General features: G+C 47.9%; 3 protein-coding genes across 6 annotated transcripts; all 3 read left to right on the top strand.

Annotated features, from left to right (window-relative positions):
* The first annotated feature begins 353 nt into the window (after positions 1-353).
* LOC120657369 (protein FIP1-like) lies at positions 354-6,352 on the top strand. Its single transcript, XM_039935671.1, has 14 exons — positions 354-652; positions 1,876-1,963; positions 2,184-2,292; positions 2,391-2,440; positions 2,614-2,680; positions 3,014-3,086; positions 3,635-3,690; positions 3,849-3,945; positions 4,347-4,428; positions 4,874-4,936; positions 5,028-5,087; positions 5,447-5,539; positions 5,649-5,711; positions 5,799-6,352. Exons 1-14 carry the CDS (start codon positions 585-587, stop codon positions 5,895-5,897), a joined length of 1,068 nt encoding a protein of 355 aa, XP_039791605.1. The 5' UTR covers positions 354-584; the 3' UTR covers positions 5,898-6,352.
* A 793-nt stretch (positions 6,353-7,145) lies between these two features.
* On the top strand, positions 7,146-11,339 carry LOC120657370 (UMP-CMP kinase 3-like). 2 transcript variants are annotated; one of them, XM_039935673.1, is made up of 10 exons: positions 7,146-7,814; positions 8,797-8,852; positions 9,181-9,232; positions 9,397-9,514; positions 9,657-9,813; positions 9,945-10,025; positions 10,106-10,213; positions 10,473-10,544; positions 10,794-10,845; positions 10,936-11,339. In XM_039935673.1, the coding sequence occupies exons 2-9, from the start codon at positions 8,811-8,813 to the stop codon at positions 10,800-10,802; spliced, it is 639 nt and encodes a 212-aa protein (XP_039791607.1). In that variant the 5' UTR covers positions 7,146-7,814; positions 8,797-8,810; the 3' UTR covers positions 10,803-10,845; positions 10,936-11,339. The 2 variants fall into 2 exon arrangements, with proteins under 2 accessions (XP_039791607.1, XP_039791608.1); XM_039935674.1 differs by having other exon boundaries at positions 7,249-7,464.
* A 3,814-nt stretch (positions 11,340-15,153) lies between these two features.
* Positions 15,154-26,958, top strand: LOC120657371 (endoglucanase 8-like). Of its 3 annotated transcripts, none has more exons than XM_039935677.1 (11): positions 15,154-15,749; positions 16,337-16,910; positions 17,008-17,218; positions 22,460-22,535; positions 22,642-22,744; positions 22,871-22,939; positions 23,054-23,090; positions 23,187-23,261; positions 23,342-23,393; positions 23,480-23,524; positions 23,616-24,062. In XM_039935677.1, exons 2-11 carry the CDS (start codon positions 16,396-16,398, stop codon positions 23,711-23,713), a joined length of 1,281 nt encoding a protein of 426 aa, XP_039791611.1. In that variant the 5' UTR covers positions 15,154-15,749; positions 16,337-16,395; the 3' UTR covers positions 23,714-24,062. The 3 variants fall into 3 exon arrangements, with proteins under 3 accessions (XP_039791611.1, XP_039791610.1, XP_039791609.1); XM_039935676.1 differs by having other exon boundaries at positions 15,155-15,482; XM_039935675.1 differs by lacking the exons at positions 15,154-15,749; positions 16,337-16,910; positions 22,460-22,535 and adding exons at positions 25,252-25,464; positions 25,576-25,773; positions 25,901-26,958 and having other exon boundaries at positions 17,080-17,218; positions 23,616-25,056.
* Positions 26,959-27,312: the final 354 nt, after the last annotated feature.

Genomic DNA, 27,312 nt, shown 5'->3' on the forward strand with positions numbered 1-27,312 from the left:
TCCTCTAGCAGAGAGACATGTGAGCTTCCCTCCCTCTCTTGCCTCGCCTATACCCCTACTACAGGCACCCCCGGTGCAAGACAATACAGTGGTTTCGCACACCCTTTTGTTGGACCTACGGCCCCGCGGCCGGAACCAGGATAAACCCGTGCGTTACTGTGTTGCCTCTTGTATCAATCATCTGGGACGAGGAACACGCATCATCATCACTAGTTGGATTCGGATCGCTATCAGTAGTTGGGTTCGGACCGCCGGGTGAAGACACCGACAACATTCAATCAGTTAATCCTGGTAATATAGTGAGGGAAATGCCAAACATGGAATGGAACCTTTCGAGGTGGGGTCGTTCATCACAACATCACACCGTGCCGCGTCGTCGTCTTCCTCCTCGGAGAGCAAAGTCGAATGAAACGTAAGTTACCGGCCGCGCAGGTCAATTCACCAGACGCGCTGTAAACACACCAGAGTTGCGAGCTAAGTCGGATCCGAAAGTTGGAGGAGGGCGAGGAAAAGTAGAGCTCGGAGGCGAGGCTTGCAAGGTCTCCCCTGCGGCGCCGGCAGGGCAGCGGCCAGCGGGGGAGGCGATGGCGCACGAGCGGGGCGGCGCGGCATCCACCCCCGCGGCGGCACCAACCTCCGAGGAGGACGCGCTGTGAGTCTGCTTCCCTAACCCCTAGGTATTAGTAGGCATGCCTCTGGACGTTTGGGTTGTGCGTTTGGTGATGTTTGATCTGAAGCCCGCGGCAAATGGCAGCACAATTTTGGTCCAGTTTCGTGATGTTGTATGCCCTGTGCGCCCGGCCGGATCGAAAGTTGGTGGCTCGCTGGGGCTTTGGCGTGTCCATGCCGCATGCTCCCGCGAATCGCGATGGGTTTCAGAATTCCGTACGAATGTAGTGAACCCGAGAGCAGAGATGACATGGGATCGGAAGCGGCTTGCCCTTGGGATTTGCAGTTATTTCTAGGATGAGTTGTGCCTGATTGTGTTTAGTGTATTTTGGATATTCGGGTACATTCAGTCAGGTTAACTTTAATGTTCTAAATCTGAATTGCTGCTGGGGTATTACTACTGTATGGTTGTTTGGTGCTTATGCAGGGCTTTTGCTTGTTCACATTTTGAAAATCCAATAGGTTTTCAGCCATTTTTTTAATTCGGTACTCCCTCCGTCCAAAATAAATGCAATTTTTGGACCAAACACACAAACCAATGGTAGGTGTAAAATTACCAAAATACCCTTTTTTTTGTGGTAAGTGAATGAGGTGTTAGTTGTCTTTTGTGAGAATCTTCCGGAAACTGCCTTGTCTTTTGTAGTAGGTGGGTCAAAGTTAACATTTTTTGTGGGACAAATTTTGAACTCTAGAATTGCATTTATTTTGGGACGGAGGGAGTACATGAGAAGTGATATTCGCATAAGCTATAGTTGACCAAATTTTCTATACCAATGCATTCATTAGCTAAATTCGAGTTGAAGTAGCATGAACAAGCTGACCTTAAAAGCAGTGACACTTTGTTGATCCTTTTGTGATACTAACTAGGTTCATGCCTGTGTGTTGCTACTGGTGATAAAAAATAGTTTCATATTAATAAATATAGAATCAGAAATATAAGATATTTGAAACATTATTGTTATCCACACGCAATCATATGTATAATACTGTTTTAGTAATACTTTGGTTTGAGATCACAATACTTCTTTAATATGTGTTATCCTCTTGTTATCCAGGTTCATTGATTCTGTTTTAATAATACTGTGTTTTGAGATCACAATACTTCAATGTGTATCCTCTTGTTATCTAGGTTCATTGATTCTGTTTTAGTAATACTGTGTTTTGAGATCACAATACTTCAATATGTGTAATCCTCTTGTTGTCTAGGTTCATTGATTTACTACATGAAGCCCCCCTGTCTGGTCATCGTGAACCTAGAAGCATAGTTGGTGGCACCTTGTACTGTATCTTGTTGGTAGGTGGAGGTTTCTTGATTACCCATGTTATATGGCGTGTAAGAAAACATCATCTAAGATAAACGATTCAGTTCGTGAATTATCCAACAGAACCAAAACATTGTGCATTTTGTAGTCTTTACGTTCTGTTTGTTCCATGTGACTAGCATTTGATAACAAGACATTGCTTTCCTCCTTTCTCCATTTTATGGTAACTGCATTTTATGTATATTTCTATAGGTAGGTCTTGCTTCTGTTGCCATTTCAGCTCCATGGATATTTCTCTTTGCACCAGACATGATCTCTCCATTGCTATGCAGCTCCAATGTTATCCTTCTAGTTCTTACAGGTACTCTATTACAAGTTTGTCGGGTATTCTATGAACTATTTATTTATCTTTTTTTATGTTTCTGGCTGTGAAGAATGGCTCAATGAAATTTGATGCAGGCATTTTTCAACAATACTGGGTTCACCAGGTCAGGAAAGTGAGATTGCAGGTATTACCACTCAAAAGGATGCTATTATTTTGTTCTGTTTCATTGTATCTCACGTAATGGAGTCAATACATTCATGATTCATGTAGTAATTGATTTTATCAGACTTAGTATATGCATTTTGGTGAAGAATATATTTTGCAAAATAACTAATGTGTTTTACTTTTTAAATCCAGGGCTATTATGAGTTCAGCCAGAAACTGAAGCATATTGCTCGACTTCCATTTGCTACTATTGCTAGCGGTGAGCATTACCAGACAAATCTATGTGATGGTCCAGTGGTACATTTATCATTACTTTCAGTCACTTTGTGAACTGACACTTCCTTTTGTTGATAAGATGACCTGCTTCGTTTAGTGTGATCATTTTTCACTTTGTTCTATCGCTGGAGGACTTAGTATGGATTATGCATATATGGTGTGTTTCTAAGTTTTGTCTTGCTGCTGTTCATTTAAGGACCTTTTAGGACAACAGATTCATACTAACAGAAAAAGCTAGTATTCATTTCTGTTTAGATTTTCACACTAGCTACCTGTCAATTAAAATGATCACTAGTAATGGTCTCTATTTTTGCAGGGACTGCTCTGATGCTCTTAATCATGGTCTGGCAACCTCTTGTACACATTCTATCAGTCTCACTGCTGCTGAGGTGCACTTTGCAATCTCATCTACATTAATAAACTGTTGATTTGTCTATCTATTGCTCTATAAAGTAGAAGAAATGGACATAATTACCAGGGAGGAAAATAGAGAATGCCTTCTGATTTCTAAAGATAATGTTTTAGTACTATATTTTAATTCTTTGAATTGTGAAGTTTCAGTTGATTTCAACAATGTTCAGTGTAAAATTATATGCATGTGTTACATATGCAAAATTACATGACCTCTGAACTGTGATATATATGCAACACTAAACCTTGAAGTACAAGGAAACTGGAGGCAAAGTTCTTATGGCTTGGGAACATCAGCTTTAGGCAGATAATGGGTTCCCATTTTGCTTGTTTCCAATAATTGTCTCTGCTCTATACATAGTCAGTAGGTGGATTGTAGCATGAACTTAAGTACTTAACAACCTCAAAACCTTGTACAATAGTATGTTTATATAATTATATTAAGTTGCGTGCATTACATGATTTCTGTGTATTTTCTAGAATATTTAATTTTCCATTTTTAAAACCTTCTTTTGCTATATTGCAGGATTGCCATTGTTGTTGAAGTCACGTGTGCTGGCTGTTTTATGGGCTTATACATATGTGAGTTCTTTATATTCAGAAATACACGCCTACTCTGTTTTTCAGTTGTAATTACTGGTAAATATGTGATGTGTTTGTTTCCCTTAAAAATGCATGCTTTGAGTCCTGATGATTTTTTGTACGATCTATGTCATGTGTCTGCTTGGTTCTTTATACAGGGCATATCCACAGATACAACTCTTTGGATGGTCAGCCTGATATTTTGCGGTCATTATATTCTGCACTCCAGCCATCTAATACTTTTGAAGATCAAAGGTACAATTGCAGCACATCAACTATAATGAGCTTTTTCATGTGACCTGACAAGCTCCTACGTTTGAACATTAGATAAATGCCTAACTTACTCGTCTCTGCACAGACAATGAATGCCTTATTTGTGCGGTTTGCGGTTTATTTTCTAACAGTGGGGTAATGTCTAGCAGGGAAAACAAACATGTGTTCGAGTAGTTCTCTTAACATACTGCCATGTCCATTAGAATGCTAGTCTTGAACCTATATAGCCATATCCTTCAGAATTATTTGAAGAATGATCTTCAACTCATGTCTAGCAGGGAAAACAAACATGTATTTCCAACAGTATCACCACATGTAGTTTTGAGTACTTCCCTTAACATACTTCCATAAAGATTGGCTTTCTGATGTTTTTCTCTCTCCAGGTATTATGATGCCCGTCTTTCTGATCAGCAGATGGCGTTACTTCAGTACCAAAGGGAGAATATTCATTATCTGAGTGAGGAGGTACATGGAACTGTCATACAAGATAGTTTATATCATCTCACCAAATTTCGTTTTCACCTTATACTTAACTTCTGGTCAATTTCAGAGAAGTCCTTGTTAACCTGCATACATGCATTGTTAAATTTTATTGCTTACATTGCCCATGGCAAAAATAATATTTAGACATGCACATTATTTAACTATGTAGGCAAGGTAAGCACCATAATTAGTAGTCTTAGCATTTTATGGAAATGCAGAACATGATGAAGACTGTGATAGTCAATATACTAATAGTATTAAGGTCAAATTAGTTTGTACTTTGTAAGCATTTTTATAGTACATAAAAGTACATCTTCCATAATATTTCTTTTCTAGAGCAAGGGGTTAAGCCCAGCTTCTTATGTTAACTGCAAATACATGAGCTAGGATCCTTTAATTGATTAACAATTTGTTTCTTTATTGTAAGGTCCTCCGCTTGCAAGAATGCTTAAGCAAATACCAGAGAACTGATGCTGGGACAACTCCTCAGGTTCTCTCTGTGTGCATGTGCATAACATTCTTCATGCTGCATCTAATCACTGGCAGATAATTAAATGATTGATTGCCTTTTTAATCTTCAGGTTGATCTTGCCCATCTTTTAGCATCTCGTGATCAAGAACTTCGAGCGCTTACCGCTGAGGTAACTATGTTCACTGAAGTTTTATTGTCATGTTATACATGCCTCAGAAAGTTAGATTACATGGATACCATGCATATATTATATACAGTGGTTTTTGTAAATTAGTAAGGGAGGTGCTCAAGAAAAGTTACCTGTCTTTGCCTACTTTAGACTATCTATTGTGGAAACTATTCACTGCAGTTTTAGCTCCTAAGCGATCTGCTTCTTGCAGATGCAATAGATGCTTCTGTTGACATGTTTTTGTTAATTCTTGCTAGTGTGAAAAGTTGAAATTGAACTTGACTTAGATGACTGTAGATGCTTAATGTAAAGATCGGAAGTTGTTAATAGAAGTAATTCCACACTGACAAAATGTGCAGATGAATCAAGTGCATTCTGAACTTCAACTTGCCCGTGGTTTGATTGATGAAAAGGAGTCAGAGATCCAGCGTATTCGTGTGAGCAACAACCAAGTATGTTGTTTAGCAATCAAGTGATCTACCATAAGTGCTGACAGATTTGTGTTTTCTCTTATTTGCTTGCAAAGGATTGATTACTTTATCATGAACATTTTAAATGCAGTATGTCGAAGAAAATGATAGACTCAGAGCTATTCTTGGTGAATGGAGTGCTCGAGCAGCAAAGGTACTTTCGATGAAGTGCTATTGTGGTTTGTATTATAAAATTATAACCTTCTTCCTCATTATTATATCTGTTGAGTGTGTGTGACAGCTTGAACGAGCGTTGGAGGCCGAGCGAGCGTCAAACGTTGAATTGCGGAAGAACATTGCAAAGTTAAGAGGTCATTTGTACAAAGAGCAGGAGGCCTGATTCCCCCTTTCGTCATTTGTACAAAGAGCAGGAGGCCTGATTCCCCCTTTCTTAGGAGCATGTACATCTTCAGTATATTCTAGCTAGTTCCAGAGTTAAGAATTTTACCTAGGCAGCTGACTAAAGTTAATCATCTCATGGAATATGAGAATCCCAGATGATCAACACAAGTTTTTGATAGAAGAAGAGCAACTCTGTCTGGATTTGCTCAAATCGAAACTGATTACAAGATGGGACAAGACTGTCCGATGATGCATATGCATCAGAGAGAAGATGAAAGGATCTCTTGTGATAGTAGAATGCGTAGTTGTAAAGGGTCTCATGGGCTTGATTATGGGGAGTATGGTTGGTTAGAGACTGCTGGGTTTGTTATGTGGTTGTGTTTGCTCCAACGAATCCTGTGACAACGATAGACTTGCACGGACTGAGTTGTTATGTGGTTGTCTTTGGTTGCCCATGGTGTTGCGATGATGTGGACCGTGTTCGGACAATTTCAAGTTACCACGGACAGAATTAGATCGGGAGGAATCTTCGGGTGAAGAGGTCGCCTCTTTCAACTCTTTTGTGGCATATGGATACAGTTTTGGTGCCAGGAGAAGAGATACTTTGCCAGTGTTCTCTCTTATTCAGTTATTTCCCACACAGGTGGATGCGTAAAGGCGCAAAGCTAACACTGGTCTGTCATTACAGCGACTAACGAAGTAACGAATCTCCATGGGAATATAGCTAATATCCCCCCACCTTTCTTCGTTGAAGGACTTGCAATTTGTGAGGTAGCAACATCACATAATGTTTGTTAGGTCCCATCTGTGGGCAGGTGATGGTGACCATAAGCCTTCTGTTTTAACTGGAGTGCATGCGAAGAAAGTGGTTTGCAGAGTCTCTGGTACAACCCTGTCCCTGAGAAGTTGAGAATAAAAAGTCCCCAAATCGCCATGCTGCTTCAAAGGAATTAAAAGAAGAAAAGGCACGAAGTCAACAAATACCTAAAATTTGGCAGAAGTCCATGAATTTGTTTCGTTTGATGCTTAGTAAATCAAGGAATGTTCTTTTGTTTTGGCCAAAAAATAGATAGGCACTTGCTATACTGGCACAATAACATAGTATCTCTGGCTTAAACTGAAACAACGGCATAATTATATTAAAAATCTGGCCTGTATTTTTGTATAGGGAAAAATCTACCCAAATGGGCCTACCTCCAAGCGTACGTGATACGGAACGTTTCTCTTTCTTTCCCACCATCCTCTCCCGTTCCGAAGACGAAGCTCCCCTCTCCCGGGCTGCCGCCATCCCGCTCCACAGCTCCCCCTCCTCCTCCACCCTCCACCGACGCCTCTGGCGTCTGGTCAGAGGCGGCTACCACCACCACCACCACCACCACACCACCGACCAGTTGCCGCGTTCCCGGGTCCTCACACGGCCAGCCCACCCGGACCCGGAAACCCGCGCGAGCGTATTAATAACGGCCACCTCTATCTCTGTCCCGCCCCGTAGCCCACGCACAGATTCATTCCACGCCCCCCTCTCCCCTCGCCCGCGCTCCCAGATCTCGCACGCCTCCCGCAAGGTACGTGGATTCCTCCACCGACCCTCCTAATGCTCGTGGTGTTCGATTGATTTGTGCGACGCTGCGAGCGGCGAGGCAACCCATAGCCGTCTCTCTTCCCTCCCGGCTCCCGACTTGTGCGCGACTGCCGGCCGTCTTCCTCGCCCGATACGACGACGCCTGGCCGGTGGCCGCGTGACAGCCTCACCCCGCCTAGGATCCTGGTCGACGGCCGCCCGACGCAAGCCGCCAGCCCCACCCGCTTGCCAGATCCCAGGCGCGCGGCGACCGGCGAGCAGCAACAACCGGCGCAGGCGCACGGCGGCAGCAGCCGTCCGCCCGCTACCCCTTCCCGTTGTGGCCTCGTTCTGGTGAGTTCAACACTACTGCAGCACTGCTTGCTCCCAAATCCCATATGTTTTATGGAGATAATCCTTACGGTTTGGATGTTGGAGATTAGAGATTGGACTATAAGGCTTAGGAATTGTGGATCCATCATTTGTCAGCCAAATCCCATATGTTTCGAACCTTTTTATGTAAGGTTCAAAACTTTTAAATATATTATCCTAATTTGGTTAATTTATAGCCATTTTAACCAACTTTTTCTTTAGAATTTTATCATATTGCACATGTAATTTTTTTATCAGGACTACCCTAATCTCAAATCCTGGGTCCGCCGCTGGTTGGAATGAGTTAATTTCGCAGTTTAGGGTGCAAATCTGATGAGTAGTGATCCTGAGATGGGGTGTCTGGAGCCGGATCTAGGGGGTAGTTTCTCTAGCAAGGCCTGTACTTGCTACTTCTGGAAAGGATCGGTCAGGTGCTCTCGCTGTTGTGATCTTTGTCGCCTTGCGAGGCTGGGGCCTGATTGTTGGCGGGTGTTTGTCAAAATAATAGAAAAATAAATGGTGCCAGGGGACCAAGGGAGTTCGAATCAGGGTACGACTTAGAATTGTGATATTCGGATTGTTAACGACTTTAATCTGTGCATCTGTTGGTATGGGTAGAGCATTATTGGATCCCACTAAGGATGCGTTCTTCATCGAGGTGCCTAAAATAAGCAGCAAAAAATCTATAACTTTTCTTAGTTCATAAAATCCAGCATAGTTTGCAGTCCTAAGAGTCTAAAATAATCATGGAATGCATGTATTTATTGTGCTTAAATTGCTCATGGTGAATCAATCTTTGAGCTGATTGGCTTCTAATGCTGCAAACACAAGGAAATGGGATGGTCAGTAGAAGCTGAACTGTCCTTACAACCTCCTTTGAATATTACTGTTCTTTTGCGTTTGGCATATGCAAGTTTGTAGTTTTATTTATGAAGTTACAATACCAATTATAATTGAAATGCAGGGTAAATTTGAGCTATGGGCACAGTTGTGGATGCTCCAGCCGTTGTGACTGAGGAGGTACTTTGCATTATTTATATACTTGAAGCTCATCATCAAAATATAGTTTAGACTGTTGAACCCTTTAGTTTAACAGTCAGGCATTTGTGAGTTTCTTAATTTCTATTACATCAACAGTTAGTGCCCTAGACTCTTGCATTGTTATGACTAAATTTTAGAATCAGTTGGTTTCATTAGCATATGCCTTGTTTTCCTGTATGGTTCATGCTTCAAGAAATTACATCCACCTCGACATGTCATGTTTTCACTTTAGAAAATGACCATATCTCATAAAAACTGTGTGGTTTGATAACTTGTGGTTCATCTAAGAAATGTGCTCAATTTGCAGGTCGCTGAGAACACTTTGGGTGGCAAGAAAGTTACAGTTGTATTTGTTCTAGGTATCTATTCTATCTTCAGTAATATCCAGTTATTTTGTATCCTTCCTTGTAAAAGAGTACGAGCTTACACAGCTTTAAACTTGTAAAGAGTTCATAATATGGGACTACTATGTTCACTTTAAATAGATGATTTTCTTTGCATCTGACTAAGAATTTACACATAGGTGGCCCTGGAAGTGGAAAAGGCACACAGTGTGCCAACATTGTGGAATACTTTGGATTCACTCATCTTAGTGCTGGTGATCTTTTGCGTGCAGAGATCAAATCTGGCTCCGAGAATGGGTATGTTCTTTTCCCTCTGTAAGAAAGCCATCTTTTTTACCTTTTTACTTCTTTTTACTTCTGAATAAAGGATTAATCATGTTGATTTACATATTTAACATTTGTGTGGTCTCTGTCTATGGTGCTCCTTGATGTTTCACAGAACCATGATTGAGAACATGATAAAGGAAGGAAAGATTGTTCCATCAGAGGTAACTATAAAACTGTTGCAGGAGGCAATGATAAAAAATGAAAATGACAAATTTCTGATTGACGGATTTCCAAGGAACGAGGAGAATCGTGCGGCATTTGAGAACGTTGTAAGGCCTCTGTTTCATACACAAAATTTGTTTTTATTTAGTTCTCATGATAGTTTAAGAGATTGCAATTCTGTTCTTTTAGGTACTTATAAATACATCTGTGGACCATTAATTCTTTCTAAATGTTTCAGACCAAAATTTCTCCTGCATTCGTGCTATTCTTTGACTGTTCTGAGAAAGAGATGGAAAGACGTCTTTTGGGGCGCAACCAGGTTTCCTTCATGATTAATCAATTGTGTCTCCTTCCTTCAGTCACAAAACTTGTTTCCAATATTTCATACTGTGCTTTCAGGGGAGAGTTGATGATAACATTGAGACTATTAAGAAAAGGTTCAAAACTTTTGTGGAATCAAGTCTACCTGTCATAGAGTATTATAACTCAAAGGACAAGGTTAAAAAGGTATTGATGAACTTTTACCTTGCCAGGGGTACTCCTATTGCACTCTGATGATGTATAGTGTGATGTTGTATTATACAATAGAAACAAAGCTAGTAATGAGATGCATGTAAGTATAATTATGTGAGGCTACGAGGAGGTTATTTTAAATCTATCTTGTCCTTTGAGTTAATGACCATTATATTCTTACATTCAATTAATTGATGGTCTTCCTTTTGGAACTTATCCACTTTAGCACCTATAGTAACTTTCATTTTAACAGATTGATGCTGCAAAACCAATTCCTGAAGTGTTTGAAGATGTCAAAACCATTTTTGCCCCATATGCTCCCAAGGTAAATTATTGTCTCACTTGTTCTTTGCGTGTTCTTTTGCACAAGCATTTTCTGATGAATCTTGTGTGTCTCCTGTTTGCCTCAACATTGTATTTGCATTGCACTCAATAGGTTTTCCCATATTTGAATGTACATCTATAAACATTAATTTATTTCTCCTTAAAAGGTTTCTTTTTAAAAAAACATGTTTGCATGTGACTAAAATACTATGGATCTACTTACTCATCACATTGTCTTCTTGTCTATCAGGCTGAATAGAGCAATACAAGGGGCACCATAAAGGTGGTACTTGGTGCCATAGGTATACCCTCTATACTGTGCCTGACCTAAATGATTTCCTCAGGTTCTTGGTGTCATGAGATACTCATGTGATCTGCATAACCTTTTGCAGGCACCGCTCAAACATATTTGTGATTATGAACCCTTTAATATAGAAAAGTTTTGGCTCATATGAGCTACCAGCATATCAGTAGGCAATTCGATTTGTTACCAGCAATAAGTAGATCTGATTCCCAGCTGTCGTGGTAGAGTCACTTTTTATTGTTGTCAGTGTACCAACCCGTCGATGTTGTACCAGTACCAATGTGTAATTTACCGCATGGACGATGAAAACCTTCTGCCTACCCACCAGCTATCTGGTGGCACTACGGAAAGTAAAACTGTTGCCATATTCTTTTTACAAGCCACTATTCTTGTAGTCCTTCAAATATTACTCTTAACAGCATTTTGCTGAACTTTTGTTTGGTCATTTGTACATGATGCCCTCGTAACATTGCATCTGATGTGGATTCTGCATATTTGCCTGGGAGTAATACAACTTACAAGATGATACTATATTGCATCCCTTGTGGGATATAGGCTTAGCGGCTTATTGCTGTTCTCCATATACTACGGAAAGTATGTTCTGGCAAAGTGGCAAGTGTGCATGTTTTTCTCATCTCGAGAGGCGAGAACATCGTGGACCATTTCTGAGCAGATTGGACCTGGAGCGCCATAGATCGAGAGAAGCTCAGCAGCGTATCTGAAGGAGACCGACTGTTTTGCATCATCTGTGGGGTGCTCCCATTCCTCCTTCCCGATTTTTAGAATTTTGGGCCAGGTTCAATGAATGTTGTACTTGCTGGTCGTGAGAACGAGAAGGCATATAAAGGCCCCGTTTGGTTTTGTGGCGCGCTAGTGAATAGTGACACTTTGACAGCTTATTATGGTGTCAAACAAAGTTAGTTTATAAAACCAATTTCAGAACCCCCACGTTAGTGACCCTGAAGAATCTAATGAGGTTTTTTACCGTGCGATTAGAGGATGGTACTGTAGCATCATTGTAGCAAATCATCGATTAATTACCGTCATTAGATTCGTCGCGAAAAGTTACACTCATCTCTAAAAAAATTTGCAAATAGATTTCATTCAGTATTTCATGCGGGAAAGATTCTCTTCTAGCGCTAGGATTCTAGCGCGCATCCAAACGGGGCCAAACTCCTGGGCCCCTCTGCAACGGCGCCTCCAAATATGGGCAAGCATGCCTAATGAATGGACCGGCCGAATGCCATGGTCCACCACCACACTTCACAAGAAGAATATCATCACTCTTCTTTCCTCCGCAGCTGCAGCCCATGCTGGAGAAGAGCTTTCTTCTTCTTTTTTGAAAAACAGAAGAGATTTCTTGCTACAGCAAAAATACTCCGGTGCTGGATGGGTGATTGCTTCGGGAGTTTAGACTGAAACCACATCAAAATGCCATGGCAAAATTGGAACCGCCTGATTTGTACCCAATTACCCATACCCCAATCCTAAAGAAGCCAGCACACCACTCTGGCCCATTGAATCTTTGCATATATAGCTTTTATTTGGGCCCTCCAGTGGGGATCACATTCATATCATATATGCGTATCTTTCACCTAGTTGCCTTTTTGCTAAGCTGGTTGGCATGTGGGGGCGCCGCGAGCCAGTAAGCAAGCAAGCACTGAAGCACTCCATGTGGGCTGCAACCACGAACCGGCAAACCGAGAGCCATCAGTCCATCACGCTCACGACATAGCTCTCCCACCACCATCTCCATCCACTTCTACTCTGCCGCTATACCGTTCCGTCGGTAGTGGTTGGCCGGTTCCATTACTTCTAGTCGGCGCGCGAGCAGTGAGCGTACCAGCCTCCGCTGGTCCTGCTCCTGCCGGCCGGCGCCGGCCAGGCCGCCGAGGGCGTGGAAGCCATCACGTCCCGCAGGCGCAGGCGCAGGCGCGGCGCTTGAACACGCGCTCCGCCCACCGCCGGCCCGAGAGAATGCCGGCAGTTCACTTCACACGCTGCGGCCACGGGAACTGCTTCTGCGGGTCGTGCTGGACGGCTGTTCGCAGCCGCATCGGCTGCTCTGATGCCCATGTTTGTTCCCTCTGCCAGTGTCCCACAAAAGGCGAAGCCCATGAGGCCCCGCCACATGAGGAGACTGTTCTGGATCGTCGCCGAGTCATCAGTCATGGCTTGGTTGGCCCACCAAGCTTCTGGTTCATCGTGGATCTGGTAAAGAGATCTCCTCATCATGGAGTCATGGCTTGACGTGTGCTGTGGTTGTTTCTTTTCTAATAGTCTCCGTGGCTGTGTTTAGATCCTGCAAAATTAGCATTGTAGCGAACTGAAAAGTATTGTAGTACTTTTTATTTGTTTGTTGTAAATTTTATTCTATCATGGGGTAACTAGGCTTAAAAAATTCGTCTCGAAATGTACATCTAAACTGTGAAATTAGTTATTTTATTTACCTACATTTCATACTTCATGCATGTGTTTTTTGGTACATTTAATAATTCGATATGATGGGAATTTTGGAAATTTTGAAGAAAGTTAGGGAAACTAAACACAGCCCGTGTTGGGTTTGGCCGGAAAACGTTAAGCGACAGACAAGTCTGGTTGGCCGCCGGGCGCCGGCAGCGCGTCAACATCTGCTCCGTAGAGCGCGAAGCTGAATCGGGGATCGCGCGCTACCGCGCCTCCTAGCGCGCGACGCGACAGCAGCGCAGCTGTCTCCACGGCTCCACCCACCCACCCACCCACGTGACCACTTACGGAGTAGTATTCTGTTATTTTCTCTTTTTTTCATTTTTATTTTCTCCCTACTACGGGTGCAAGTGCTATCATATTTTTTTCCCTTTTCAATTGTTCTCTTTTTTATGTTCTATTATGTGTTGAATTTCTCTTGACAACTTTTTTTTAATAAAAATTGTAGTAAAGAAGTATACTAAGAATTGTACTCAAAAGTTGTATGATGAATTTCGTGTGTAAAAAGTTTTATGATGAAATTGTGTAAAAGAATTGTACGAGAAATCTCCCCGATAAAGATAACATTCTACAAGTTATGCTAAAAAATTATGCTCCATAAGTATTTGAAAAAAAAAATCTATGCATTGAAATTGTATAGATCATAAAAGTTATGCTAAAAAATTATTTTTTAAAGAGTTGTTAAGAAATAATTGTACGTGAAAATTGTATGTATTTGTAAAGTTATGATGCAAATTTATCTCTTAAATGATGTGTGTAAAAATTTATACATAAAAGTTACATTTAGAAATTATAACTTTCTAGAGAAAATTGTAGAGAAAAATATTTCCAAAAATAAAAATAATCCTGCTGTCTAAAATCGTGAGCTGCGAACTCTCCTGACGCACACGCGCTGATTAGTTGGCCCCGACTAGGTGTCCGCGCTTTGTCGAGACGGAGGCTAGCTTGAGTTCATGCATGAGGGTCTTAGAAATACAGAAGTTTAACTTATGCATAAAAGTTGCATGAGTTATTTTTCAAATAATATTATCATAAAAGTTATGCTATAAAGATCTTTCGATAAATTTTCTAAAAACAAATTATACATATAAATCGTATGTCGCGAAAAATTATGCTAAAAATATCTTTTACAAATTTGATGGAAGAATTATGCGTAAAAATTGTGTATCACAAAACTGTGCTGAAAAATATTCCATGAGAAGTTGTTTAAAAAATTATACATAAAATTAATGTGCATAAGCTATAAATTTCCAAAATTAGAATATTGCGGGATGAGAAAAGTTTCCAAAAAGAAACTCACCTGCTGTCCGGGATCGTGCGTGAGGGGACTTCCTGGCGCGCGCTGATTAGAAAGTCCCCGGCACTAGCGGCTTTAGTGCGGGCAGCCCAGAATGGAAAGGTGTGGGCAGCCCAGAATGGCAAGGGAAGTCCGAAATGGAATCTTCCTAGGTTGTCCAAAATTATTTGTTACTTCCTATGCTGGCGCACGCGCGCGAATTAGCATAGCCCTCCGTAGAGGGCGGAGGGGGGAAGCACCCAAACGATTTCCGGAGCCCGCGGAATCGACGGCCAGAAACGCCCCACGTCAGCCTCGCTGCCCGTCGGCATATGCCGTGATTCCCCCGATCCCGTCACCCGATAATTGGGACTATTTTTTTTGCACCAAGGTCCCTAACATTCTCCGTATTATCATATAGATGCGTTTAGAAAGCATTTTCGGCCAGCCTTTGTCGCTCGAAGTTGCAAGAGGACTGGCACGGAAAAGGGCCTTTTAATTACGCTCCGCTCCCTTTAAAACCCGCAAATCAGAGCGGAGGCCGAGCGGGCAGAAAGCCGGGGCGCGCACGTGTTGTTGGTGACTCGCCTGATCGCCTCGCACGGGCGGAGAGAGCGCCGAGCCGAACCGGCGAGGCGGCGACGGAGGCAGCAGCAGCCAGCAGGCAGAGGCGGTGGCGGTTTAATACGAAACCGCCACCAAGCCGCTTGCTTCCGGCCTAGTTTCGCCTCCCCCCAGGCCCCATTCCCTCGGAGTTGGATTTGCTCCCGAACCCGACGAGGAAGCTGCCGCCCGGTGAAGGAAGGCACGGAACCCTAGGCCTCGTCTCCAACCCCGCAGCGCGCGCGAGGGTCCCATCTGCGGCCGCGCGATCCGAGGGACGGCCAGGCCAGGTTCGGCGCCCCTGCTGTGTTGCTAGCCCTTTTGGTCTGAGGAATCGTGGTTGAAGAAGCGAATGCGGGATCTATTGCGGGTGTATGGGGAAGGTGGGGTTTGTTTTGGGATTTGGCTGGTGCTGCGCGGTGAGGCTGGGCGGCAGTAGGACTCGCGGCCTGTGGCCGGTTGGTGGCTTGGTGCTGTGAAGATAGCGGGATCGTGTCCTTCTGGTGTTAATTTGGGATGTTTGGGTTTTCGGGGTTTGTGTAGATTTCTGTACAAAGGTGAGATTTTGGGTGGCTTGTTTCTCCGAGGTACTGTATAAATTTTGATCAGTTAGAAGTTAGAATAGCTTAGCATATAGGTAATCACTGTTTTCTTTGTTACCTTCGAGTTCGTGGGATCATGTGGTTTCCTTTTTTTCTCCTGTTGATGCACGAGTTTATTTTCCTTCGAGTTCATGAGTTCGAGGCGAAATTGACTTGGGACGAGTCGGTTAAGAAAGACCTTAAATATTGGGATATTTCCAAGGAACCATGACCTTTGTCTTTTGGGTTTCATTTCTAGCCTACCCCAACTCGCTTGGGACAAAAGGCTTTGTTGTTGTTGTTGTTGTTGTTGATGCACGAGTTTATTTTCCCCAGGCTTGTTTGTAAGATATATTCCAGAATTTAGTTTGAGAAGCTTTATTTTTCTGTTGAAAAATGGTACGTTTTTTAGATGATTAACTAGAGCTGTTAAGGTCCCCTTGCTAGTTCTGCTGTGGAATAGTTCTGTCTGTCCAAACAAAGAATAGTCCCATGTAAGCACACATGCAATTCATATTTGCTATCTTTGTTTCTTGATTTAGTTCTGTTGCTTCACATGACAGATTCTGACAATTGTTCCTCCCATTAAGTTCCCCAACTTCGTCTAAGGAAGTGATTCATTATGAAAGACTGGTCAATTTTCTCCAAACTTGATCATAATGGAGGTTATCTCCACAAGTTCCCAGTAGACTCTCCAATATCTCATGATATTGGGTTAGGATTGATATCACAAGTTGGAAATTTAGTTGAGTGTTCCTTTCAACATCCAAGGCATATATGTGTGACTGGAAGCGGAGCAGTTCAAGAGGCATTCAGCTGTTTCAATAAGTTTGCTGGAGCTTTCTATTTCTGGTTTTATAGAGCATCAAACCCTAAGCTATTCCAAAGGCTGTCGGACGCTGCTGGCTCAAGTTCAAGAGCTTGTAGGTCACACATCAAGCAGGTGACCTCTTGCTTGCAGCATTTACCTGGATTGCAATTTGGTTCACAATTAAGAGAAGAGCATGCTATACAAGTGCTTTTAGAGAGGCTTGCAAGTGCAACTTTTGGGCGCCTGTGGACTGAGGTGGAGGAGCGCCATGCCTGCAATGTTCTCATGCTAGCTGCTGCTACTGTAATACCATCATTTGAAAACATGTACGCCTTTTTTAGTTTTCTGAGCTGTCGGAATTTGTTTCCTTTTTATGTACCTTTTGGTTTGGCTTGATTAACGTTTATTTCTTCCTTGAACCAGATCACCGAAAATGCTTGCTGAGTCAATGGCACTAGGAAAAGATGGTGGACATATCGGAGAACCTGCTGATCAGCCTTATTCAGAGGGAAACCGTTCAGGTTGTGCTTGCGTAGCTGTGCCAAGATTAATCTTGCCAGAAGATGCAACGGAACCGAAAACCGGGATCAAGTTCCCTACTCTCCTTGAGGACAATTCCAATCTGAGTACGGAGGTCATTCTTCCAACTTGCTTCTGTAAAATTTTGTTTCTTGGACTCTTGGATCTATTTAATTTCCATATTAGTGTATTAATGTCACATTATTCTGCATAAAATCTATAATGCATCTTGTTGGAGTATATTGAGTCCATGTATAGAGGGCCATCTAGAGGTCCTTGTACTACAACTATATTGCCCACCCTTCTAGGGTTTGGAAGATAGACACAATTATTCTCTCCAATATGGTATCTAGCCTACTTCCTCTCCCTCCATCCCTCTAGCTGCCGCCAGCGCCGCTGCCGCCAGCGCCGCCGCCGTCGGCGCCATGGCCGGCCGGCCACCGGCGCCGCCGTCCCTCTCTTCCTCTCCCTTCTCCTCTGCTCTTGCGCGGGCGGATCTGGGTGCCTGGGCACTTGCCGCCGGTGCCCGACCGCCGCCGCCCGCCTCCTTTGCCGCCGTAGGGGGGGGCGCTGCCGCCGGAGCCCCTCCTCCCCCGCCCCCGCGGCCGCGGCCGCCGCGGCCCTGGGTGCGGGCGCGGCCCCATCTGCCGCCGCCGCCGCTGCCCAGGGCGCGCGCGCGGGCGCGGCCCACGCCGCCGCCGCCGCCGTAGCCGCCCAGGGCGGGCAGGGCGCGGGTGCGGGCGCGGCCATGCCTGGCGCCGCCGCCGCCGCCCTAGGCGCCGCTGTCCAGGCCGCCTAGGGCCTTGCCGCCCCTGTCGCGTGCGCGTGGCCCACCTACGTGTGGCCCGCCGCTGCCGCTGCGGCCCAGGCCGCCGCCGTCCTGGCCGCCGCCGCTGCCCTGGCCGCCCAGGGCACGGGGCGCGCTGCCGGGTCTGCCGTTCCCGGTGCAGACCCCAGCGCGCGTGCATGGCCCTGGCCGCCCGCCTTCTTCGCCGCCGCCGCCGCACTTGTGGCCGACGCCGCCGCTCCTCTAGCCGCGGCCGCGAGCGAGGACGCGCCCAATGCTCCCGGCGCGGCCTTCCCTGCTCCCAGCGCGGCGCGGGCGTGGCCCCAGGGCGCCGCCGCCGCCTCCTCTGCTGACGGCGCTGCGCACGCGTGGCCTGTTGCCGCCGCCGCACCCCCGCCCATGTGCCTGCGCCCGCGACGGCCGCGCTGGCCATGGCTTTCGGTATGCCCCCTGCGGCCGCGCCGTTTGCCGCTACTGCCTTCTGCGGGCAGCCGATCGCCGCCGACGCTTCTACGGCCGACGCTGCTCTCGCCGCCAAGTCCGAGGCTTCGACGGCTCAGGAGCGCATCCATGCGACTGCCTTCGCTTGGGAGCGTCTTCAGCCCATCGTCCCCTTCACCAAGCACGGCGCTCTGTCCTCCCACCAGGCTCCGCCATCTGGATCTGGACCCCAGACCGACCCCCTCCTTGGTGCTCCTCTCACCGGCCAGACCGGGAGTGGGGGAGGCCGCGGGCGTCGTCGTCGGGGTGGACGTGGTGGTGGTGCTGGCGGCGCTACTTCTGGTGGTCCTGGTGGAGGCCGTCGGGGCACTCCGACCCCGACTCCGGCTCCCACTCCTGCTCCTGCCCCATCCTTTAGCGCCCCATGGCCGGGGCGCATCCCGATGTGGCCGTTTCAGGGTCCTTAGCCCCAACCGGCGGCCATGTTCACCGGTGCTGCTTCCCTGTTCGCGCCGTTCTGGACTCCGCCCGCTCAGCCCAGCCAGCATCCGACCTGGTCTGGGGGGTGGGACCAGGCCGCACTGGCACAGTCCTTCAGCGCCATGGGGCGGACGCCGCCGGTCAGCACTGAGTGGATCGCCGACTCGGGTGCCTCTTTCCACACTACCCCTGATGCTGGTATCCTCTCTTCTGTCCGACCCCCACACCCCTCTTGTCCTTCTTCCATCATGGTTGGTGATGGGTCTTGCCTTTCTGTCACCGTCGTGGGTTCTGCTCCTTGTTCTTTTCGTCTTCCCAATATCCTTGTTGCTCCTCAGATGGTTCATAACATTTTTTCTATTCGTCAGTTTACAAGTGACAACTCTTGTTCCATCGAATTTGACTCTTCTGGCCTCACTGTAAAGGATTCGGCCTCCCGGCGTCCGCTTCTCCGGTGTGACAGCACGGGGCCCCTTTACACCGTTAGCCTTCCGTCTTCCGTTGCACCACTCTCGCCTCCTTCGTTTGCCGCTTTTGCCGCGACGCCGTCTTCCACCACCTAGCACTGCCGTCTTGGTCACCCTAGCCGCGACGTTCTGGCTCAGCTCGGTCGTAGTATCAATGTTCCTTATACTAGGGCTCCTGCTGAGCATCTCTGCCATGCGTGCCAGTTTGGTCGCATGTTCGGATTTTTTTCCTCTTCTTCGCATGCGACGCATGCTTTTGATTTTGTTCACTGTGACATGTGGACATCTCCTGTTCCCAGCCTTTCTGGCTACAAATACTATCTGGTGGTGGTCGATGATTTTTCACACTACTCTTGGACTTTTCCCTTGCGCGCCTAGTCTGAGACCTTCCCCACCCTCCTCCACTTCTTTACCTGGGTGTCCACTCAGTTCGGCCTCACTATTAAGACCGTCCAGCGTGACAACGGGCGTGAGTTCGATAACTCCACCTCCCGTTCCTTCTTCCTCTCTCGGGGTGTTCAGCTGCGTATGTCTTGTCCGTATACCTCTCCCTAGAATGGCAAGGCTGAGCTGATGATTCGCACGACGAACGACGTCATACGCACCCTTCTAATCCAGGCCTCTCTACCCCCGCGCTTCAGGGCCGAGAGCCTCCACACCGCCACCTACTTGCTTAACCGCCTTCCGTCCACTTCTTCTCCTGCTCCCACTCCACACCACGCTCTCTTCGGTACCCCTCCTCGCTACGACCACCTTCGGGTCTTCGGTTGTGCATGTTACCCTAACATCTCCGCCACTGCTCCTCACAAGCTGGCACCGCGCTCGACTCGTTGTGTGTTCCTTGGTTACTCCCCTAACCATAAGGGGTACTGATACTTTGACCTCACCTCTCGCCGCGTCCTGATCTCCCGACACGTCGTGTTTGACGAGTAGGATTTCTCCTACTCCACCTCCTCCACACCTTCTCTTGACCCCGAGTTGGGAGTCCCTGTTTCCGACTGACCCGGTGGTTCAGCCACCTTTACCTGTCTGCCCTTTCCCTGCAGGTTTTTCTGGCACACTGGCACCGCTTCCGGTGATCCCTGCTGCGCCACGTGCGGCCCCGGTGCCTGCAGTCACGCCACGCGCGGCTCCAGGACCTCCTGTCATGCCGTGTGCGGCCCCAGGGTCTCCTATTGTGCCACGCGCGGTCCCGGTGCCTCCTCTTGCACCTGCGCGGTACGCTTAGCCGGTGCAGGTGTACCGGCGCCGACACCGGCGCCGCCTCCGGCTCCGGTGGCTCCTGCGACGCCTACACCGGAGCCGTCGCCTCCGCCGGCTCGCTCTCGAGTCGAGCCGGCGGTGTACCACCCGTCAGTCGTCCATCGGGATCCACGACATATCCATCACATAGTGACTCGGCGGATGGCGTCTCAGGCTGCGATGGAAGAGGAGTATGCGGCTCTTCTTGCCAACCAGACGTGGGACCTCGTGCCGCGTCCGTCTGGTTGCAATGTGGTCACCGGCAAGTGGATCTGGACGCACAAACTCGGGCTGATGGTACACTGGAGCGCTACAAGGCTCGCTGGGTTCTCCGGGGTTTCACCCAACGGTCGGGTGTGGACTATGATGAGACCTTCAGTCCAGTGGTGACGCCCGCTACGGTGCGCACGGTCCTCTCACTTGCGCTCTCTCGCCCTTGGCCTGTGCGCCAGCTGGACGTGAAGAATGTGTTTCTTCATGGCATTGTGTCAGAGACTGTCTACTGCTCTCAGCCAGCGGGATTTGTTGACTCCAGTCGTCCGGACATGGTCTGCCGGCTCAACAAGTCTCTCTACGGTCTGAAGCAGGCTCCTCGGGCTTGGTATTCCCGGTTCGCCACGTTCTTGCTGACATTGGGGTTTACCGAGGCTAAGTCTGATACGTCTCTCTTCATCTACCGCCGTGGGGATGAGACTGCCTATCTGCTGCTCTATGTCGATGACATTGTGCTCACAGCCCCTAGTCAGCAGTTGTTTCAGCGCGTCATCTCCTCTCTGCAGTAGGAGATTGCTATGAAGGATCTTGGTTAGCTCCACCACTTCTTGGGCGTCACTGTTGAGCCTCGCTCGTCGGGCCTCCTCCTTCACCAGTGGCAGTATACTCTCGATATTCTGGAGCAGGTTGGGATGACTTATTGCAAGCCCTGCTCCACTCGTGTCGACACTCAGACGAAGCTGTCTGCTGATCTGGGTGATCCTGTGGCTGACCCTACTGCCTACCGGAGTCTGGCCGGTGGCTTGCAGTACCTCAGCTTCGCCAGGCCGGACCTCACCTACGCTGTTCAGCAGGTTTGTCTCCATATGCATGATCCCCGGGAGTCACACATTGCTGCGCTGAAGCGTCTCCTCCGCTACGTCCGTGGCACTGTGGACCTCGGCCTGGTCCTTCACCGCTCGTCCTCTGCTGAGCTGGTTGTCTACACCGACGCTGACTGGGCTGGCTGTCCGGACACTCGCCGCTCCACTTCTGGCTACGCCGTCTTCCTGGGCGGCAACTTGGTCTCCTGGTCGTCCAAGCGGCAGCCGGTTATCTCCCGCTCCAGTGCCGAGGCGGAGTACCGGACTGTCGCTAACAGCGTGGCGGAGGCGTCCTGGCTACGACAGCTCTTGGTGGAGCTCCACAGCCCGCTCGCCAAGAGCACGCTCGTCTAATGCGACAACGTCAGTGCCGTGTATCTCTCCACCAACCCCGTTCAGCATCAGCGGACAAAGCATGTGGAGATCGACTTGCACTTCGTGCGCGACAGGGTCGCCATCGGCGATGTTCGGGTACTCCATGTCCCGACCACCTCCCAGTTTGCCGACATCTTCACCAAGGTACTACCCTCCTCGACCTTCTCGGAGTTTTGCTCCAGCCTCAACGTAGCCAGTGGCTGCGGGGGGGGGGTATTTGCCCTTTGTACTTTCTTATTGTCCAGTCTTGAACACCGCTGCGCCGGTTGTTCAGACCGCGGGGGGTGTCCTTTGTACTTTCTTGTTGTCCAGTCTTAAACATCGCTGCGCCGGTAGTTCAGACTGCGAGGGGGTGTTGGAGTATATTGAGTCCATGTATAGAGGCTCATCTAGATGCCCTTGTATTACTACTATATTGCCCACCCTTCTAGGGTTTGGAAGATAGACACAATTATTCTCTCCAATACATCTGACAGTTAAGCCAACAGGTGCTTGTTGGGATGGGTTTCAGAAGCATGCGAATAATGAGGGTCAAAAATCTGAATCTTTATGCCTTTGGATTATGTGAGTGAACTAATTTACCATGTTTGCTGTTTTTATATACTAGTGACAAGTAGTTAATCTTAATGGCTGTTCCTTTTGGTTACTTAGTATGTTGACATATTTTCAGACATACAACCGGATTCTATTTGCAAGAAGCTGGGTCCAAAATATGCTTGTATTCCAGATGCTGAACTGAAGGATCACCCAGATTTCTATGAAGATCTTCTAAGGTGGGAATCATTACAAAGAGAAGAATGAAAATTTGTTTTGTAGATCCAATGACCTTAATATTTTTTTATCCTCATCTGCATCCCATCTATTGCCTCTGATGCTCGTAGAATTTCAATCTTGTCCAGGGAAAATATCGATATGACAGTCAGGCTAGTAGTAAGCTACAATGGCCTGAGCATTGGGACAGTTCGAGAGTAAGCATCCTTATTTTTATGTGGAAATCAGCATATTTTTATTTTTATATTTGGTTCAAAATATGTTATCTTCTCAAGATTGAAGTTGATTGATTGTGTCAACGTGCTTTCCAGTGCATTTGAGAGGTCTCTTGGCTTCCGGTTGCAAAAGGTATTTGTTGTCTAGGAGTACTTAGCAATCAGTTTATCCATTGCTTATCATATAGTCTTAACAGAGCTTTTTTGTATTTATACTTTCTTGGATCAGATGAATCCGAATACTGATTACCAATGCCTGAAGAAATTTGGTTCTTATTTTAGTGAAGACATTCGTATACCTGCTGTAAGTCTTTATGTTACTCCTGGTCTACCTAACCTGGTACCATTGAGCGCGTGAGGTGTTAAAAGTTAACATAACTGCAGGGTACTAAGATCGACTTCCGGCAAACATCTGATGGCCAGCTAATAACTGAAAGTTAGCAACATATAGCTTATCCTTTCAGCATGCTTTAATTTCTTGCCTTCACTACAATGTTTTGACTTAAGAACATCTGTGTGTAGTTGATGGCAAACAAATTGGCACTGTCCAGAGCAAAGATCTATGCAGTAAGTCACATTGTTAAGATACTGGCATTTATGCATCTGTATTTAGAATTTCCAATTCATTACTTATCATAAGTTATGTCCTGATGAACAGGAGCTTTCTTCGATATGTATATTGGTGATCCCCCTGTTTCAGTGGAGACCAAACAAGACATTGCGCAAAATGTGGCTGGACTCATAAGACGATGCTAGGAGAACAGGGCAACTTAATCAAAAAGAACTTGGAATTGTTTCATCCATCTACACAAGGAAAGAAGAGATATATATATATAGAAAGGAAGCCAGGAGAGGATCGACTGTATTTATAGCTGATAGACATGCAACTTGTAAACTAAACATGCAAAAACTTGCAACAACCTCAGAGGCCTAGCGTCCATCTAGGCAAATGCCGCCATGCTTTTCATATGGCTTGGCAATTGCCATTTCTTGGCTACTACTGTAATGTTCAAGTGAATGATACAGTTAGAACTTAGAAGTCGTACAACAACCGAATGTTTCTTTAACCCCATCAAAAGTGAAGGGACCCAGCTTGGTTTCTCTAGATTGATTGTTCTATTGTTCGTGTATGTTGACACCCATAGAGGTGACTAGGGTTCTTGTGCCTGCACGTCTGCTCTGACTGGAAGCTGAGAACAGCAAGCTAGCTGCAAGGGAATTTCAGCAAGTTAACTGCAAGAAAATTTCCTTAACTTGTAGCCGTGGTATCCTTTGTCGAGGCTCGAATCGAACCTTGGGGAGTACTATCGTGCGACGTCGCTCTTTTTTTTTGTTGCTCGTCGTTTATGCGGTAGTAGTGCGATGAAGAAGCTGCTCGAGAGATTCCTTAATTTCCATTGAATTTATTTTCCCGGTTCATTTCAAACGTATTTTGACATGCGAAAGGTGTTCTGGCAAATTTAGCGTGTACGAACTACCACATTGATTAGGAGTTCATCTCATTTTGGCAACTTGATAGCATGCAAAGAGAGGTTCTAATACTGCATTAACCTTTATTTCAAAAAAAAATACTGCATCAACCATCAAGATGGAAGAACAAAGGTCGCCTTGCCTGAACCACATCAGGATTCAGGCGAAACCATCGCAGCTGGCTTCTGCCAAAGGAGCATACGCCTCGTCAGTTGCAGTTGCAAGACCCACTACGTCCATGACAGGCTGACCTCTGGAGACGGAGCATTCTGGGCCGAACACTTCGCAACCGCGCCTCCCTGCCTCCTGAATCCAAGCGCGTCCCTTCCTTTTCCCTCGCCTCCCAGTTCGTGCTCCCATATCCCCGCCGCGCCCGGCCTCTCGCGTCGTTCGCCATGCGCGCACTCAAGCACGGCACCATGCGCGCCCACGTCGCCCTGGCCCTCGCGGCGCTGGTGCTCGCCGGCGACGCCCTGCAGCCGGCGCTGGCCGCCGGCGGGTTCAACTACCACGACGCCCTCACCAAGTCCATCATATTCCTCGAGGCGCAGCGCTCCGGGAAGCTGCCGCCCAACAACCGCGTCAAGTGGCGCGGCGACTCCGGCCTCGAAGACGGCAAGCTCGCCAATGTACGTACGCCATGTCGCGCCGCGCGCGCCATTGCTCTCTCCTTCCTTTCTCCTTTTCGTCTTTGCGCATTACTACACCCCTCCTAGGAAGATCAAGGTCTCGTCATGAATGCAGATACGAATCGAAACTGAAACAATCCCTATACATCTATATCCTGCCATAGCACTGATGACAGTTTGTGGGCGATCCTGCAGGTGGATCTCACCGGTGGATACTACGACGCCGGCGACAACGTCAAGTACGGGCTCCCGCTCGCCTTCACGGTGACGACGCTCGCGTGGACGGCGCTGGCGTTCAAGCCCGAGCTGGAGTCGGCCAAGGAGATGGACCACGTGAACGAGGCCCTCAGGTGGGGCACCGACTACTTGCTCAAGTGCGCCGCGAGGAAGAAGAAGCTGTGGGTGCAGGTGACTATATATAATTCTCCGTGGTTTTGATCTCTGCCTGGAATTCGACATGATCATCAGATCAATGTGTGTGTGTCGACGTGGACCGATCGATCCATCTGCCGCATGCAGGTCGGTGACCCCAACCTGGACCACCAGTGCTGGGTGCGTCCGGAGAACATGAAGGCGCCGCGGACGCTGTACGAGATCGACGAGAAGACGCCCGGGACGGAGATCGCCGCCGAGACCGCCGCCGCCTTCGCCGCCGCCTCCATGGTGTTCCGCAACGACAAGAAGTATTCTCGCGCACTCCTCAACAAGGCCAAGCTGGTAGGAACGCAAACATTTTGCGCTAGCACACAGCACGCACTATATTACTCTGTGCAACATTACTTTCTAATAATTCTTCCGATCAAATGAACAAACAAATAAATAAATAATCCAATAAACCACACAGCTGTTCCTGCTCGCCAAGAGCCACCAGGGCAGCTACGACGGCGAGTGCCCCTTCTACTGCTCCTACTCCGGCTACAACGACGAGCTGCTGTGGGCCGCCACGTGGCTGTACCTGGCGACGAAGCGGCAGCTGTACGCCGACTACATCTCCCACGAGGCCATCTCGTCGAGCGTGGCCGAGTTCAGCTGGGACCTCAAGTTCCCCGGCGCGCAGGTCCTGCTGGCGGAGTTCAACTTGACCTCCGGCGGCGGCGCGCAGACCTTCAAGACCCAGGCCGACAACTTCGTGTGCGCGGTGCTCCCGGACACGGCGTTCCACCAGGTGTTCATCACCCCCGGCGGCGTGATCCACCTCCGCGACGGCGCCAACACGCAGTACGTGACCAGCACGGCCTTCCTCTTCATCGTCTACAGCGACCTGCTGCTGCGCACGGGGCAGAGCGTGCTGTGCGGGAGCCAGCCCATCCGGCCGGAGCGCCTCCGCGAGTTCGCCCGGCAGCAGATGGACTACCTGCTGGGCGCCAACCCGCGCGGGAGCTCCTACGTCGTGGGCTTCGGCGCCAACCCGCCGACGCAGCCGCACCACCGGGGGGCCTCCACCCCGGTGCTCCCGCCCGGGTACGACGTCAACTGCGGGCTCAGCTTCGGGGAGTGGTTCGCGCCCGACCGGCCCAACCCCAACGAGCTCACCGGCGCCATCATGGGCGGGCCCGACAAGGACGACAAGTTCGTGGACAAGCGCGCCAACTCCTCCTACACCGAGCCCTGCACCTACATCAACTCCCTCGCCATCGGCCCGCTCGCCGCGCTCGCCGTGCGCGGCGCGCAGCTCGTCGCCACGCACTGACTGACTGATCCGTCGCCAGATGTTCTGTCAGATTCAGATTCAGATTCAGGCTGCGCTGCTCTGCTCATCGATGGATCGATCGATCGCCCCATTTCGTTTCGCGCTGTTGCTTTGTAATACCATCATGCATCTCCCCTGTACGACGTACGTGTTGAGCTGAAGATCGCTGAAATGAACAGAAACTCTACATGACTTTTTTAGAATCCAACTCGACATGCACTGATGCACCTGCCGCCGGCCGGGACTAGCTGCAACTGGATGTATACGTGGAAGCCAGGATCGCATTGGCGAGCACGGATCGATCCGGACAGCGGCTGGCACACGTGACGCTTTTGGGAGGCGGATTTGGATTTGGTCATTCATCGAGTCGAGCACGCACACAACAATAATGCCGCCCCCGGCGCAGCGCGAAGAAAGGTTCCCGGGAGTTTGTTGGGGTAGGTCTCGGTTGGCTGTTAGGCTGGCGTACGTACTGCCTCCACCGGAGCCGGCCGCCGTGTGGTGAGTGCGTTGCGTTGGTCCGGGGACGTGCGCGCAGCGGGACCGCGGCCTCCTTTTCCGGCCGC

Source organism: Panicum virgatum, chromosome 1N (assembly GCF_016808335.1).
Source record: "Panicum virgatum strain AP13 chromosome 1N, P.virgatum_v5, whole genome shotgun sequence".
Classification (NCBI taxonomy): domain Eukaryota; kingdom Viridiplantae; phylum Streptophyta; class Magnoliopsida; order Poales; family Poaceae; genus Panicum; species Panicum virgatum.